Source organism: Lepisma saccharinum, chromosome 21 (genome assembly GCF_977018435.1).
Source record: "Lepisma saccharinum chromosome 21, izLepSacc3.1, whole genome shotgun sequence".
NCBI classification, from domain to species: Eukaryota; Metazoa; Arthropoda; class Insecta; order Zygentoma; family Lepismatidae; genus Lepisma; species Lepisma saccharinum.
The window spans coordinates 31919102-31937278 of NC_139249.1; the positions used below are offsets into that span (position 1 = coordinate 31919102).

An 18177-nucleotide genomic window follows, 5' to 3' on the forward strand; every position below is an offset into this window, starting at 1 on the left:
CCTTACAAAGCAAATCTATTGAAGTAACAGCAGCCAAATATTCTGAAAGTAACAATCTCCGACACCTAAATAAAGAGAGAGAGAGAGAGAGAGCTGATTTATTGGCTTGAAGGGGCGGCCCACACTGACCAACGAGGCTGTGGTGCAACCAATTTGGCTACAATGCCATAGCTGTATTTAATTACTTTAAAACTTGAGTGTATTGACTTAATATCCTTTAAATTATCAAAGCATTTTCATAACATACATTAACATGTGTTGCTTTAGCTTACCTAATACAGTGGAACCCTGATTTTACATTTTCCCGCATTATACATTCAATCTTGATGATCCCAACATAGCAAAATGTTATAAAATTTTCCTCGATTTTACATTTCCCTGCATTTTATGTTTATTCAGTTTGGTCCTCTGAAAATCGTAAAATCGAGGTTCCACTGTAGTTCTGTGTCAAAGTTTTTTTTGTCCATTTTCAACTGAAAATATGCACCAGAGCATGCATTAGGCAGATGTCACATCTAAGTAGCAAGTTTTCAACAAATGCAGGCTTGTGCAGTTGTCATGCCTTGTGCTGCTATGGTGTTGACTGTTTCATTCCCAAGTGACATGTGCCTCATGTCACTTGTCATTTTGGTGTGAAATTTCCCTTAGAGATTGATCACTCTATTTTCAACTGCTAGTGCACCCTCTGCCAGTTTAAGCCTGAGAATTTAATGGTCGCCACGACCTGGTCGTCCAGTGCAAACCTACCTAAATCATCTAAAAAGTAGGAAAATATTTAATTTCAGCTCCTTAAAAACAAAAGGCCATACTTAATGTAGGGTTGAGTCGAATTCACTGTAGATATATGCAAATGCTGAAAATCTTACACCTTTCTGCCAATATGATTGTGTGTAAATCTAAACAAATTTAAAAATGATTTGAAGCACTAGTAAATGGAACCAAATTATACTGCGAGGATGAATGAAAAGTTATGAATAGATGGCAGTATTCACATGCTACAAGTACTCATTTACTCATTAACAAACTACTATCATTTCAATACGTGGGAAGCAGTTGCATTGAAATGATGTGTAGCTACAGTTCTTTGAATGGAGGTACCATATTTATATAAGGTTGATTGGGATATATCCGAACCACTTTGTTATGCAACTGCCATCTGTGGGATTCAGCTGTTGTTATCAGTTGTGTATTTGCACCTCGCAGGTGCTGGAGTGTTGTGCACAAAACTGTCATATGGCACCAAAAGTGAAACATTATTCAGAAGGGTACATTATGGCCCTTTTTCATGCACATTTCTCATATGACTGAATAGTACAACAATGTCGGGAGAATGGTTTGGTCATCTGAAAAACCACTGTGCAAGAGATGGGTGTCCCAGTTCACACAACAGGGGCCTGTTCGTAAACATTCGCCCACAAAAGGCACCCACAAGAAAACACCAGTGAAAGCATCACCTGTTGTGCTCAGAGAGATTTGGCAAATGGCATGACAGGAAAATCAACCAACCCTACATGAGATGGCTAGGTGTTGCCTCATACAACTTGCATTTGTTGCACCTTCCTTGATGGACAGGAAGGTAAAATGGCACTTTTTGCATTCCCAGTAAAGATAGAATGGGCCGATTCTTCTGCCTCAGGATCAGACAAGAAGCACACTGTTGCCAAACCGATTCTCGCTAAATGGTGCCTTCCTTAGAATTTGGACAAAACAGAAGTTCACCTTCCCCCCTCTGAGTGGAAAATTGACAACAGGATTTGATCACCATTTACTTCTTTGCTCGCACAGATTTACGGAATCCTTCGTAGTTGACGGGAACGAAAAAAAAAAGTGGGGAGGGGGCTTCTCTCTGAATTTTTTTCCTTTTTCTTGTCTGCAGTGTTAATAAGAAGGGTTTGCCAACCTCCGCTATCCGATACTGAATAAGAACTGCACTACTTCTTTAATGGGAAGTCGTTTAGATTCCTAAGGAAATACAATTGGATCTAGTCTATATTTCACTGTAAATTATTTCTAATCTGAAGTTTTTTCGGGAATGCTATGCCATTTGCTCATCAGAATGAAGCTGAAAATGCATAAGCGAAAGTGATTATTTGTTTCTATGGGCAGATGAGCGATATTTTACTCACCGAAAATATTATTGTCAAATCAATTGTTTGGGAGAAGGGGGAGGTGAAGTTCGGACACATGTATTATTCTGCATGGGGCAGAGAACGGTTTCTTTTATACAGATTATGTGACTGGCGTGTTGTACAGTGACGGAGTCAGGAAAAATGAGGGGTGTGGCAATATTCTCTGGGAGCAGTAAAATTTAGTGCACATCTAAATACCATTAAAATGCTTATTTGGGCCAAAAGAGCACATATTTATTTACTTTTTCTTATTCGCTGGGAAGCCATGGTCGCCTAGTTAGTAGGGCATCCGACTGCCGCACTGGAAACCTGGGTTTCATTCCCGGAGTGGGTGACGTAAGCTGCCTCATAAAGCAGCTCTGGAGCTCACCTAGCCTCAAACAAATGGGTACCTTGGGGCAACCCTGGGGTGTAAAGGCTGCCCAAGCATGGTGCTGATCACATCACCTCCCAATTGGCAGAGATCGAACAAGAGGGGGTAAAGGTGGCCAGAGCATGGTGCTGATCACATCATCTCCCACACACCCCTATATATGCATCCCGGCATGGTGCAAATTACACGGGGAACTTTACCTTCACTTTTTCTAGTTTCCTTTGGGGGGGGGGGACATTTGCCCTTTCTGCCCAGATTTTCTTGCTCGTGTGGAAGAGAGAATCAATTAGCATAAAGACGAAAAACTATTGTTCCATCTTCTTTTCTCTGCGGTTTACAATTAGGCAGTCCCTGCTGGATACGTACATTCTACGAACATAGCGTACTACAAGTAAAAAGAAAAGTCACCCATCTTCATCCCCACACCCCCGCGAGCTCATTAATCTGCCACTGGTGTGCACGATTCAGCCCCTTTCTCTTTTCTTTTTTAAAATGCCTCTAATGTTGCTCGCATGTCAGTAGCATTGAGGTGACACCATGGGAGAGCTTAAAGCAGTGATCCTCCCTCCCCCCTTTCTTTCCTTCTGCAACTTGGCCAGGAATGATCACACACTGACTTTTCTTCAACAACTGCATTAGCGCCGCTCCAGCACATGTTTGACTTTCCTTCCCTCCCTCCTCCAGCTGGCAGCCGGCACCAAAGAGTTTTCATTTTGTCTCCTGGCTCCAGAGCAATGACTCATCCATCGTAAAGGAAAGAAAAACTGCATTGTTTTGAATCTCCCCTGGGAAGATTGTTTTGCTTTTGAAGATTAATACGAAACACCAGACACAAAGTGACGAGTTAAAAGGCAAGCTATTTTTTTTCTTGGTTTGCCTTCTGATGAACTCGCAGAACAGTGCAGGAAGAAATGCACACGATGCTAATAATAATTCAATATACTCGATACTTTCTTGGGAACCATTCACGTGTTGTTGAAAATAAATCGCGAAATATTAAACTTAAAGGGGGAGGGGAAAAAAACAGAAACAACACTGCTAAATCTAACAATAAATCATAGATTAATATGGACGTAAAAACCAATCAGTGGCATTCCCAAAGGAGGGGTTGATGGTGTCCTCAAAGGCAGTGAAAGATGCAAAATGAGGGCTGGCTATTAAAAAATATATACGTAACCACCCTCGCCACACCCTTCCCACTTTCATGGGACATGTCAGTGACGTTCCTTGTATTGTGACGTCAAAATATGCGTAACTTTGACAAAGCTTGTTTTCAGTTCAGTTTATGCAGTTGGGCTGATCGGAACTGGACACGCATGCAGCTAAAGTGGGATCTGAATCATTCTACATGTCTCCACTGTGAACTGAATCCAGGGCACTTTGATTACCGCATATAGAGATGCCAGACATCCAACTATAAATGATCACCCCCTCCAATTACCCGATACTTATAAAACTAGCAACTAATTACCAGTTTACAGAGCGAATGAAGATCCCACACAATCAAAAGCATAAATAGAACATAATAGGCGGCAGATAGAAGCAGTCATCCACTGTCCCTACCCTATAAAGTGGGTCACGTTAATCCGTCACAGATTTTCACAGCAGGTCTTGCTTTTTTCCCCTTACAAATTCATAATCATACTTCTTTTCCGTTGTTGAATTATTTTTGACACAATATAACCCCTAAAAGTCGATTGTAAAGTAGTGTCTTACTGGCACTTGAGATTCACCCCTCCCCTATGCTTTTCCGCTTTTTACGTTTTTTTTATTTACAGGCCCCTGAAAAACGTAAAATCGGGGTTCCACTGTATAAACATTTTGAAACACTTGTAAAAATTTTCAAGCATTGGTATCGGTTGGTATCCCACTGGTAGTATACCATTGGTATCAATACCAGGTTAGTGTGGTATTGGCTTGGCCCTTGTTTTACTCGGAACAAGATGTGTGGCGATCACACATTCTGAATCTCTTCACCACCAGGGGAGTAGAAAAACAGTCTGTGGAAAGTCTCAGGCATATTAAATTGAAAACTGTAGTATATGTAGAGCATGGGAAATGATAGGAGACATTCTTGAAATATTCACTGTTTAATAAGGTACCAACAATTTGCTTGATATGTAATTTTTTAGTCTTGCTGTCTTATAAACCTGATGGATTTCAAGTTACCTTGTGGTCACACACCTATGAGGATTCTACTCCGGGACCTTTCAACTCCCTATCGGTAATAGGGACTAGGTCTACAGTTAATTTCATAATTGGGAAAAGAGACACGCAGTAGTACATAAATACGGAGAAACTAGTACTCACTTTATCTGCGAAACTGTTTTTTCTTCTTAGTTCTATTAATTTCAGTGGCCACTGCCACCATCCTCATTGGAGCTTGCTCCACTGTTGCTTGGCGTGCATCTTTTGTTTGTATTTCTCCGGCTGCTGCTAGGTGCGCTGTTGTTAACTGTACGTCTGCGTCTGTGTCATCTGCTATTTCCCCAGCGTTAACTGTTGTAGTAGGGGAATCCAAGTGTGGTGTGCCTGTCCGCTATCAATGTTTATCTCGTGCGGGAAGTGCACCTAGCGGCAGCTGGAGAACTACAAAAAAAAAAAAAAAAGATGCACGCCAAGCAACAGTACAGCAAGCTCCAATGAGGATGGTGGCAGTGGCCACTTAAATTAATAGAATGAAGAAGGAACAGTTTTACGGATAAAGTGAGTACTACCTACAGTTAAATTGGGATCTTAACGACTGCGTGTTCACCACCTGGAACCCCATTATTAGAGGACAACATTGTGAACAATGGACACAGGCCTCTGGCTACATACCTTATCACAGATAAACTACAACAATATCAAAACAAACCCAGAAATATTTCACCTGTAAATGTAGAAAAATCCTTTATATTCATAAACATTAATTCTAATCTTTAACGCATGCATATTTTTTTTCTATATCTGTCACTAATGATGGCATTACGACACTAACTCACAGGAAACACATGGAAGGGAAGCAACGATCACCTCTCTTTTTCCGACACGGAACCACATGCTAAACACACACCTACACCCACAAAACACAGCCTTGAAACTCACGGCAAATCCTCTTCCTCATCAATTGGCTCGCTTTCCGCTTGGATGCTCTCCATGGCAGTGGAATGCGCAACTAGCCTCTGCCGATTGATCGACCTACTCCTATTGAGTTTCGACGAGGCATCTGAACCTTCTCCTTCCCCCGATGCTCCTGTCTTTTGTTGCTCTATAGCAGAACGTCGTTCCTGAAAACAAGGTAAAAATAATCACGGTTAATGGAAGCAAAAATAAATCAGGTTTCAAGAAGCATACAGGTTCTTTACATACAGACTGACAATTCAGAGATGAAAAAGGAACCATTTCAGCATGTGAATAGAAAAAGAATGTAACAAAATCCCATGCAATAAATTAGGAATATGTGATATTGGTAATAACAACAACTATTATTATAGTTTTTCTTGTATGTACGTATTGCTTGCATTTTAGAATTATTTCTCTTGTAGTCTACGTTATTACAAGCATTAAAACACAGTTTTTCGCTCCCTTCATCAGACATTTATTTTTAGTTTCACTAAAGATACAGTTATAACAATGGTTAAGAAATTTTTAAATAAAAAGAGAATCCGTTATACAATGGATGTTGTCAATGTTACATTGTTGTAATAGAGCAACATAACTGTGAAAAAAACAAGCAGTCTGATGAAGGGAGCATGTGTTCTCCTGAAACGTCACAACCAAAAACTGTGTTTTTACAGCTGACATCATCGAAGAGAAGCATTTGATTAAAAAGAAAAGGGTTATAAAAAGAGTAATGGGAAACATTGACATGAATGTCTGGGAAGCTTCGTTCATTGCAGAAGAACACTGGAATAAATTAATAAAAATGGTAACATAGACCCACTATGGAGTTTTCTTTTTCATAAGTGGAGTAAGCCACCATCTTTAAAATGTAATGTAACAGAAAACATCAAGAAACTCTATGAAAGCAATGATGATTTTGAATTGCCTGATGATATTTGGGATTCATAATATTTTTTTAATAAAAATAATGAGATCAAAATTTTTATCTGAAATAAAAATAAAACAGAGTGCTATTGGGATCCACAAAAATGTCACACGACATTTTGCAGAGTTATATATTTTGGAATTTTGAAAAATGAAATTTCTTTTCTTTATTTTTTTCAATGACATTGTGGGGAGAAACAGATTTTGCGATTAATTGATAGTCTCATGTGATAATAGGAATATTTCAAAGCAAAGCCCTGGTAGATTGCTATGGAAAAGTTCCAAAGAAACATTAAAATTTATGAATATTCTAGACAACTTTGAATGTTTACTATTTTTAAGTATTGCCTACCATCAGTATTTGTGATATTAAGTAAGAGCACAGGTATTAGCTCAACCCTAGAATAAAAAAACTACCCAGGGAAACAACTGAATTGAGGTTGAGAAAAGACCAGTAATGAAGTGGATAGCTACAGTGAAGAAAAGATGGGTAAGGAGAGGCTCTCTCTTTCCACATAGAACTTTTTATCTTTTTTCCTAAAAAATAACATTACCACATAACAAATAAAATCCTTTTTGAATACTCACTGCTTTTTCTCGTGCTGCTTGATCTAGATTGTGAATTCCTACTAATAAACTATAGTCCATGATTTTGAAACTTTCTAGCACCTACATGGAAGAAAAATAAGGACAAGTAATTACCACATCTAAACAAGCAGAGGAAATGAATCACCAGAAACATGCATATTTCGTTTTTGATGGAAATATGAAATGTGTGAGGTGCATTTTGCAAACATTTGTTTTGTCACAAAACTATGCGAAATGCAAAATAAACTCGAACATGAAATTTATAGTATATTTACCAATGCGACACCTTCTTCAGGTCTGAATTATCCTGTGAGTTATCAAATAAAGTGCAAATAATGAAAAATTGATTAATTCTGCTGTAAATATTTGAGAAGCAAAAATGAACTCTGATAAGTATATACATGTGCTATTAGAAATGTTATTTTTTGTAATAAATGTAGTTTTTAAGGTTGTCAATCACTATTTCATATACCACTTTTGATTCCGAGATATGTCCAGTTGTACCAGAATCTTGATCATTTATTCACCACAAATGTGTAGCTCTAATTATCACAAAAAATAACTCACACTGATTATCTACATAACCCATTGATTTGGTCCAGAACATACTAGTATTCCCTAACTGTTTATTCTATGGTGTGCAGAGAAATACCCTTTGTCCTTCAGGAGACAGTACCGTTATACTGGAAGAATTCAGTTATTGATTGAGTTGGTGTTTTAAGTCCACTTTATGCACAGTAACTCTAATTGGGAGTGGACCTACAGTTTAAAGTGGGATCGGAACCAGTGTGTGCCTCCACCAGGTATCGAACCTGGGACCCCTTGATTACAAAGCGGCGACGATACCGCTATGCCATCGAGGAGGCTCGATACTGGAAGAATAAACCAAACTAATATGCATGGTGTAATAGGCCTGTAACTGCAAATGTCTGCGTAGGGAATTTTCAATGGTGACATGTGGTCAGCACATCAAGAACGAAGTCTGCTAGTATTCCCATCAAGCTGGAAAATTTCTTATTTGTTACACTTATAACTTTATTCACAATTTGTCATCATGCATTTTTTATTGTAAACGTATTTCCCTTAAAACTTACTTTCACTTGCTAAATCATAAATGTGACAAAAACAAAAATGAACGATAAATTAAAAAAATAAATAAATAAAAATACTTACACGGCAATCCCTCTGTATGGTTTTGATGAGGGCACTGTAGGTATCAGCTTCTAAAAAAATTCCTTCTGTGTGATGTTCCATAAAATCTAGATCCTTATATGTTGGAGACTTTTTAATCCTTTCGGATTTTGAGGCCTGCACGAGACAAAACAATATATTTTTATTACCAAAATATTTGCCACCTAACAGAGCTGAAGCACATTTTGCAGATGATATACACGTTTCAGATACGTACAGTTACAGATGTGTAAGCGTGCGTGATTTACCACATTAATTAATTACAGTGAATGAATGTTGCACTGCTAGTTTTCTTGTATTCTTATTATATTTGCCTACTGTTACAGAGCTCACTCCATGCTTAGATTTTATACTAGGGATGGGACAAATTAATCGGTACTCTATCGGTATCAGCCGATATAGGCATATCGGTGTATCGGTAAAATTACCGATTATTTTACCGATCCGATATATTGATAAATATCTTATAATTTAGTGCAAAATTCTGCCATTTTGTTGTAATTTTTATGGATAATCTCCACGCCCTTCTTTCTAAAAAAGTAAATGTGTAAATATTCAACTTATTTTGCACTGCAGTCACCTTGAAAAACACATTTATTAAGGAGATCAATGATCATTTCAGGTTCTTCAAGGACCATTTCTAATTTTATATCGGATCGGTTATCGGTATCGGCAAATTTTATATCGGTACTTTATCGGTATCGGCCAAAATTTCATATCGGCTCATCCCTATTTTATACACACCCAACACATTCACTCTAAATGCAAGAAGATGTATGTGAATAAATACACTCTCACCTGCAAACACAACAAATAATATAGCATAAAAATAAAAATCCTGCAGTAGCTATAGATATTTTGGTATTGCTGAAATATCAATTGCACCACGAGGCATTTACTTTTTGTACTGTTTTATTTTATTTATTCAGATTTTAATATAAATCAAATAATATGAACAAAATACTCTTCCAATTACCCACACACACACACATTTCATTTGCTTGTAGCCTTGTGAGAATTGCAAGCAGTTTATGATGTACAAGACATACACAATCACAGAATTTTACTGTAATTTCAGATTAGATTTCTGTACACTTTTCTGTCCAGATATTTACTAGTTCCACATACATCAGTGGTTCACAAAGTGTGCACCGTGGCAGGCTTTCACCGTGGAATGTTCCAATATATTCAGTCAAATACACTTATTCCAAATATGTGTTTATTTAGTACTTTTTACACATAAAATGTTTCTGAATTTGAAATGTGTGTTTATTTTTTAACTTAAGGCAAGTAACCTAACAACACTAACTGAGTGTTGCAAGTGCTAGATAGGCCTATATTCTGACTTGGGCAATGCGGAAAAATCTTGAAACACTAAGGGTGCCGTGAAACAAAAAAGTTTGGGAACAACAACCAGACATCGTGATTTTCTAAACCTGGGGTCTATTTTACTAGCCACTTTTTTATAATTCATACATAAAAATAAAGTACCTAATTATTCACAAAATTGATTTTTCAAAGTCCTACTAATTTTTGGTGGTCATTACAACCATTCTATTGGCAACTAGTTGTATATTGCTTGTGACTTTCCATTGTGTATTGTTCCCACTACGTGCGCTGATGTCATTTGTTTGTTTTCAGTGTCGTCTGCTGCTTTTGGGCAGTGCAGAAGCTACAACAGGAGACAACACACCAGGCAATAGTACAAGTTCCAGAGAGAGTGGTGGCACTGACCACCAATATTTCCAATTTCACACATTTGCAGATAAGTAAGTGCTTTATTCAGGTAGATCAACTTGCTATCTTTTTCATTACGTGAAACATTAACTTTAATAAGACATTTCTCCCTATTTTCATGGGATTATCCTACTAGTAGTACCCACAGAAATGAGTAAAAATACAAAAAAATTACTTTACCTTTCTTTTATATGTTGATCCTTTCAGATCATATTTTTGGTGCATTCTGATAGATGAGGGGAGTAAATTGTTCATCGCACATAACCTAATATTTTTTGAGTTACACTGAAAGACAAAAAATAACATTGAAACACAAATACAAAAAAATCATACATTCATATTATTTATTACATGATACAATTACATTACATTAAATAAAATACATAAAATGGAAACAATTCTCAAATTTAACAGTTACTTGAAATATATAGGTATTTCATGTTGAGAACAATTGGATGAGCAGAGACAGGATGACTACTCTTAACACCTAGATAAAATCCCAAGTATAATTTCAGGTTGTAAAAGCTATATTTCTGAAGAAAAAATCCAGATCAAATTATGATTTAAAAAAAAAAAGAATTAAATTTAAAATACTATTTCACAGGTAGAACAATACATTGCTATCTGTGCTGATTTGTTCATAGCAAAAAAGATACGCAATAGTGAATTTTAACGCTTGCATGCAATGTTAATTGGACATTATCTATAGTTTAGTGATCTATATGCTAGAGGCATATAATTTTGGTAAATAAAAAAGCAAAATTTCGGTACAAAAACAGTCAATTTCGGGTTCAAAAGCAGTAAATAAAATAAAATTTCTGTGTCATAGCGGTGAAAAATCAGATGGAAAGTGGTATATAAAAGGACATTTTGTTTTTAAAATTGTGAATATAATCTTAAATTTGATTTAGAAACTACACTTATTACACAAAATTAACATTTAACTTCTAATAGGATATTTATGTAGTTATGAGAGTATTAAGTTTATTTCTGTGTAAAGGGGTCCATTTTTGCTTCTTTAATATTAACAGCAGAATTAATCAATTTTCCATGAATTGCATAACTCACAGGATAATTCAGACACTGGAAGGTCACCCGCCTGTTAATAAACCCCAGATTTCGTGTTTAAGAGTCTATTTCGCATTATTCCGTGACAAAACATGGTATCAAAATGCATCTCTCACCTTTCAAAAACATGAAAAATTAACACCAAAATGTGTTTTTTGACATTTCATTTTTTCGTCAAAAACGAAATATGCATGCCCCTATCCTTTGCCAAACAGCCCTCTGAGTGGCACATGGTCAACTCATCGAGTCCCATCACTGCAGTTTTCTGGCTTTTGATACTGCAGTTTGCTACTTCTTTTCAAGAAGCTCCCCAATTGTCCTCATGATGCAGGCTCAATACTGAAAGTTTGGGGGTTCCCACCACGAATCAAACCCATGATTGATTGCACCAAAGGCGAGAGCGCTAACCATTTGGCTATGTGGCTCTTTATTAGCGTGCAATGTTAATTTGGTATCATTCATTGTCTAGTGCTTTTATTTATATTTACTCTAACCCTAACCAACTACATAGTTTGTAAACTGGATTTGTAGTAAAATCGCAGGTCTGCCATAGGTACAATCCCCACCACCTCCAAAGAGAAATTTGTTCCCCTGAAGATGAGAGAAGATATGCTCTCTCCAAACATAGTGTTAGAATAAGTACAGATGAAAGCACTAGACAATGGATGATGTTGAATTAATATTGAACATTGATAAAGAAACACTGTTACTAACCTTGAGAGAATGAATGATTATGTTTATCCAAGTAAAGCACACACAAATATTTAAATAAATTAAAACATCTGTCCCTAACCTTTACACATAAAATGGATAACTTCCACAATAACAGGTGAGTAATAAACACCACAAAAAGCCCAGTTTAATTTTTATCACACAGCAGTATATAGCTTACAAGTCAGTAAAGTTGACATCATTTGTAGTTTGCAGCATCAGCTAGACACTATAAACTCATTGGTCTGCAAATGATGTCAACATAAGGATTGGTGGGTTCTCTTGTTTTGTTCTTATAAATAATATAAGAGGTTTTAAAATCAATATCCCAGGTAAAAATAAAAAGAACAACAGTCATGATAAATATACATCAAAACACTTATGAATGTGTAATTTCATACATTTTGGATAACAGGGTGCTGCATTTTTTTTGGTAAGGAAAAATCACAGAATTCATGCAGAATTCCCAATGCCAATAATTCATGCAATCTTTTGAAATAAAAGAAATTCTCAGCCAATATCCATACCCTCCAGGTGATGTCCTGATCAGAGCAATATTTTTAGTAGTTGTGACAAGCAGAGTCATACTGAGTCGACAATGCATATAATCAGGCAAAATTTCATTTCTTTTTATTTATTCTTCGAACTATACCTGTTACAAGAGAGGATGTAAAAATTTGACACTTCTCACAAGAGGATGATCTTTCCCAGAAAAAAAAATGTGACTTCATATTTCTTTGTACATCACTTCATAGTACATGCTTGAAAACCACCCATCTAAGGAAAAGTTACAGCATAAAAAGATCTGGTTTGAAAAAGGTACCAACCAAGATGCAACATGTGCTATCTTCCTTAACCCCTCGTGGGGCACATGAGACAAGTTACAGCGATGGTTGTGCACGGTGCCAGAGACCGGGTTTTTAAAATAGCTAAATTAATGGTCTAAAATGCCAATTCCTTACTTTTCTTTCTACAATTGGATATTCTGTAACACGATAAAATTTGAAATTCTGTAAAATTATAAAAGGCACTCTTCGTTAGTCGAGCACGTAATAGCAGACTGGATTTTCATTACAAACTTGGTACGCCTATAGTCACGTATGGACTCTTGACAGGAGGGGGGCTTCAACGAACCCTCCCGAGCGGTCCTTACCAACACTGAAAACAAAAACGTGGTGTAAAAGCTAGACAGAGTTGACAAAATAATCATTACTAAATGGCAGCATTAAAACTACACACCTGGAACTACAGACCGTGGGTGACCAATTCAAGGTTAATGGAAATGTGTGCGAGAGTTGAAGCTGGAAGAATTAAATTATAACTCACCTGATAACAATATAAACCAAAGAACTTTGGTAATAACGTCCGAGGGTTCTGATTCAAGTTCTGAAAACAGAAAATAATATCAGTAACAACTATGAATAATTAAGATGTAAAAAGTAATGCACACATATACATAATGTAATGACATGTGGATAAAAAATATAAATACATATCTTTAAAATTTAATACAAACCTGTTCAAATTATACATGAAGTTTGGACCCCAAAATATTATTTGTAGCCTAACAAAGCCCTAGCACCTGGAACCACAGCCAGTATAATCCTCTGTGGGGTTGTGTGTACCCCTGTCCATTGTATTTGTGATTGTGTTTGTATAAATTTTTATCTCATCACAAATTTTAAATTGTGTTCGAGATTAACCAAAAACGACAGAAAAGCAAAATAAAATAAAACATCAACATAATTGTAAAATTAATCCCAATGAAGCTGTTAGTTTGTGTTGTAAATTCATAGAAATCACATATAAACACATTTACAACGTAGCAAAATGTGTTATTTCGAATTATTTTAGGTTACTGGGTTACTACTTAAATTACTCCTATGCTACCCTACACCTGACACTGGGTGGACAATATCTTGCAAATGGCTCTTTTCCCCCAAAATATTCCTCCATCTCCTAGACTTGTGAAGTGAAATACTGAAATAATGTTTCTGGGTTTCAATTCTGGAATTAACCTAAAATAACTTTTTCTTTATTTTCCAAACCTAAGTTGCTGGTTACTACTTCAAAATACATCCTTTGCATATGTATATACGTTCTTCTTAACCCTTCGTTGGTATTAGTGTGAGCGCAGTGCTCACCTTAAATTGTAATTTTTTCAGGCCCAAATAATGATATCCATTTCTGGTCTTGCGTAGCTGTATTTTGGAATGTCTATGGTCAGATGATACCAGTTATAGATTACGGCATTGTTCTCAGCCTGTGAAGATATGTCATTTTCATGACAGTTCGTGTTTTGTGAGTGCAGCGCTCACACATATTCCAACTGCATAACCATTTTCTGGAAACATATTTGATTTCTGTGCTCACTAAATTCATGTTGCGACACTGTTTTCTGTTTTGATTCCTCAATAGTTATTTTATTTGACTCAAATCACTTATTACAGCTACTATTTCTGGCTAAATGAACTTTGGAATATGGTATTCATCATGAATAAAGAACAGCAGTTCCAAGCAAGTCTTGCTGAATCAAATAATGAGGAAAGAGAAGACCTGGGTAGAATGTTTGATTCAGGGCCCAGAAGACAATGTTTGCTGATAAGTCATTGAAATGTGATAATGAAAGTGACACAGATCAATCTCCTAATGATGATGATGATTGATAAACATACTTTTACAGGTTCTTTCAGTTAATTAGTTAATATCAAAAGTAAATTCTAAATAAAATTATAAAGATTGTTGTTTTTCTTGATAACTTGCCTCTCATAATAGGAAATCAGTTGCAAGAATATAATTTTGTTACAATAAATAAGAAATATTTTAACTTATCAGTGATATATATTGGGCAATACATATTTATAAACTGTTTTCAACATGATTAATCTAAAAAATATTCGAACAATAACAAAAAATGTGAGCACCACGCTCACCTTATACCAACCACATTACTCTGGAACACACATATACCAACAGAAGGTTACAGGTTTGAACAAAGGTAACCATTATTTGTAGATGCAAAGTAACAAAACAATACAGGGTAATTCAAAATGAATGGTGCAACTTTACAGTTATTATAACATTACTATTTATGATAGAAAATCAGCTCTGGAAGTTTTACTCACATGACACTTTATAAAGATTCAACACAGGAACCATGTGTAACGCGGAAAAGGTCCAAACGATAATCAAGTACTTGCTATGCACAACACAGCAAGTCGTTGTCAACTGTTTCGAAAGCACTAACAATTCACAGTTGTAACTTTGGCAAATCTTTCAGAAGGGTGAAACATATTCATTACTACTGAAAAGCATGCGGAAATGTCTTTGCACCATTGCGACTGAATCAGTTCTCAATAGCTCCAACACACAATACGCCTTCTACGGGTCATTAGCCATTTTGCAACACTGGCGTTCCTGGTGGAGCATCGGCTAAGCAGAATAAGCCCGCTAAGTGGAAATAAAACTTTCAGAGTTTTTCTTTATGTTGATGCCTTGTCTGATTTTCTATCATAAATAGTAACATCATAATAACTGTGTAAAGTTGCATCATTCATTTTGAACTAACTTGTATAATACAGTTTATATTATATTGCAGATCCTATGCATAAACATTACACAAAAAACCTAACGAAGCACACAGTAAGTACCTACTGATGATTAAAAAAAAAATACAAAATATTGAGCCCTCTGTTTATTTGCTTCTAAAATTGAACGAACGCCATGGGAGGAAAAAATTCACATGTACCTCATTGAAAAGCTTCAAGCATCTATTTCTTAATAAGTATTACATCAAAATTAATCTTAACTATTTTAAATATAATACGAGGGTCACTATTTATATTTTGAGCCTAACAATGAAAAAACAGGAATTTGGCATTGAAAACTGCTTTATTGTTTTTCGAAGTATTCTCCTTTATGGTCAATACACTTTTGCATTCGTTTGAACCATTTGTCAAAGCAGTTTTTCCAATCTTCTTGAGACACCTCCATAATATGGTTTTTGAACGCATCAACGGCATCTTCCGCCGACAAAAATCGTTGTCCACGCAATTTACTCTTGACATTTGGGAACAAGAAGTCATTGGGTGCCAAATCAGGACTGTACGGCAGATGACCCATCAATTCGATTTTTTGAGTGTTCATAAAGTCGGTTGTTAGACGAGATGTGTGACAGCTGGCATTGTCTTGATGAAGAATGATCCAACGGCGTTTGTTTGTTTTCCGTATTTGACCGAAGACCTCTGGCAAACAAATTGTTGTGTACCATTCAGAGTTGACCGTTCTACGTTCCTCTAAAGGCACAGTTGCCACATGACCAATTTTCCCAAAAAAACAGGCGACCATTTGTTTCGATGTGCTTCGAGTGCGAACAACTTTTGTTGGATTGGCTTCATCTTGAAACACCCATACAGTCGACTGCTGTTTACGTTCCGGCTCATATGCATATATCCATGATTCGTCACCTGTTACACCACAATTGTATTTATTGAGCATTTGTTTGCACCAATTGACGCGAGCGTCTTTTTGAGTTTTTGTCAAATTGTGTGGTATCCAACGAGAACATACCTTTCTCACAGCTAAATGATCATGTAATATTTTATATACGCTGGTGCAACTAATGCCTATGGTTGCCTCAATCTCACAGTATGTCACATGACGATCTTGCAGTATTAGGTTTTGCACAGCATCAATGTTTTCTTGAACAACAACTGATTTTGGACGACCTTCGCGATTCTCGTCGGTGAGCGAATGGCGGCCACGATTAAATTCGTTATACCAGCATTTCACAGTGGCAAAGGATGGGGCTTCATCGCCAAATGTGAAAGTAAGTTGATCGATGCACTCTTGTCTTGATAATCCACGTCGAAAATCGTAAAAAATCATCGCACGAAAATGTTCACGAGTTAATTCCATTTTATTGTTGTCGCGCAATCTCCAAGGCAACATAAACAACACAAATCAAGCTATTGACAAAACATTTGAAGTACGTTATGGTCAATAATGCCAGATGATTCCGTGCAAACGTCAAATCGTGCCTAACTTCAATCAGTGTTGCCAAGGCTCAAAATATAAATAGTGACCCTCGTATTGAGATTTTATGTACTTGAAGTTGGATTATTTTTGCACCTGTGTAGAGAAAATTAAATGCAGATCTTTAGTTTATAATTTTAAAATAGATATTATAGGGAAACGTGCAAACTTGAAATGCATAATTGTAAATTCAATGAAATTTGCAAAACACCATTTACGTAACACATTTGGTCCAAATCCAGAAGTTTGACATATGTACCTTGAGTATGGCCAGAGATATTAATTACACTGGTTAACATGGGTTTTGATGTTTCGTAGATGACTCTTGTCTCTGAATAATTTTAGCATGCTGATTCCAAAAATGAAATCCATTTTTTCCCATCACGTAAGAATTTTTCACAATTTCACAAATTATGAAATTAGCCATTACAGTACATTTATTACATAACATAACAAAAGAGAAATTTCGGTCATTTCCTAATCAATAACTGATTCTGGAAGTATTTTCAATGCTGATCACGGAAATGACATCCATTTTTTCCCATCCGTCAGGATTTTTCACAATTTCACAATAAAATGTTCCATTATTTTCTCAATAATTATTTCCTGTTTTGATGGTAAAATATTGATTTTCTACAATACAAATCATCCAATTTTGAACCACAAATGCATGTAAAATTGTGTGCATTTAATCCACCTTCACATGACACAATAGCATGAAAATTAAAATTGCATTGACTTTAATTATGTAGTTTTATTTTCGAAATCCCTCATGAAAATTTCCTTCACAAAATGTCCAATACTCAATGTTATAATATGGTGGGTTGATTGAACTTAGTGACGTGGCGAAAAATCCTGACGTGATGGGTAGAAATTGATGTAATTTCAGTGATCAGCATTCAAAATACTTCCAGAATCACCCATTGGTTTCGAAACAACCGAAATTTTCCTAGTATAAATGTACTTTGTTGCGTTATGTAATAAATCTGATGTAATGGCGAATATGAGAATGTTGATTGTAAAATTATGAAAAATCTTGATGTGATGCGAAAAAAATGGATGTCATTTCCAGCATCAGGATTAAAAATACTTCCAGAATCACTTATTGATTTTGAAACAACCGAAATTTCCCTTTGTTGCCTTATGTAATAAATGCAATGTAATGGCAAATATGAGAATTCTGAATGTGAAATTGTGAATTATTCTGATGTGATGGGAACAAATGGATGTTATTTCAGTGATCAGCATTCAAAATATTCCAGAAACACTCACTGATTTGAAAACATCGGAACTTTCTTTCTCAAAATGTTGACCAAT

The 18177-nt window shown here is 36.1% G+C and overlaps 1 protein-coding gene across 16 annotated transcripts in view; it reads right to left on the reverse strand.

The window, feature by feature from the left end:
• The window catches only part of PIP5K59B (Phosphatidylinositol 4-phosphate 5-kinase 59B), a 170951-nt gene that overhangs the window by 83100 nt on the left and 69674 nt on the right, over window positions 1-18177 (reverse strand). For all 16 annotated transcript variants that reach the window (XR_014443894.1, XM_083142762.1, XM_083142755.1 and 13 more), the window contains exons 6-10: window positions 13153-13212; window positions 10228-10332; window positions 8293-8427; window positions 7120-7200; window positions 5590-5771 (exon numbers count right to left, since the gene is read on the reverse strand). Coding sequence is in view for 15 of the 16 variants with exons in the window: in XM_083142762.1 (XP_082998888.1) it covers window positions 5590-5771; window positions 7120-7200; window positions 8293-8427; window positions 10228-10332; window positions 13153-13212 (563 nt within the window). In the remaining variant the exon portion in view is untranslated. The remainder of the gene's footprint in view (window positions 1-5589; window positions 5772-7119; window positions 7201-8292; window positions 8428-10227; window positions 10333-13152; window positions 13213-18177) is intronic.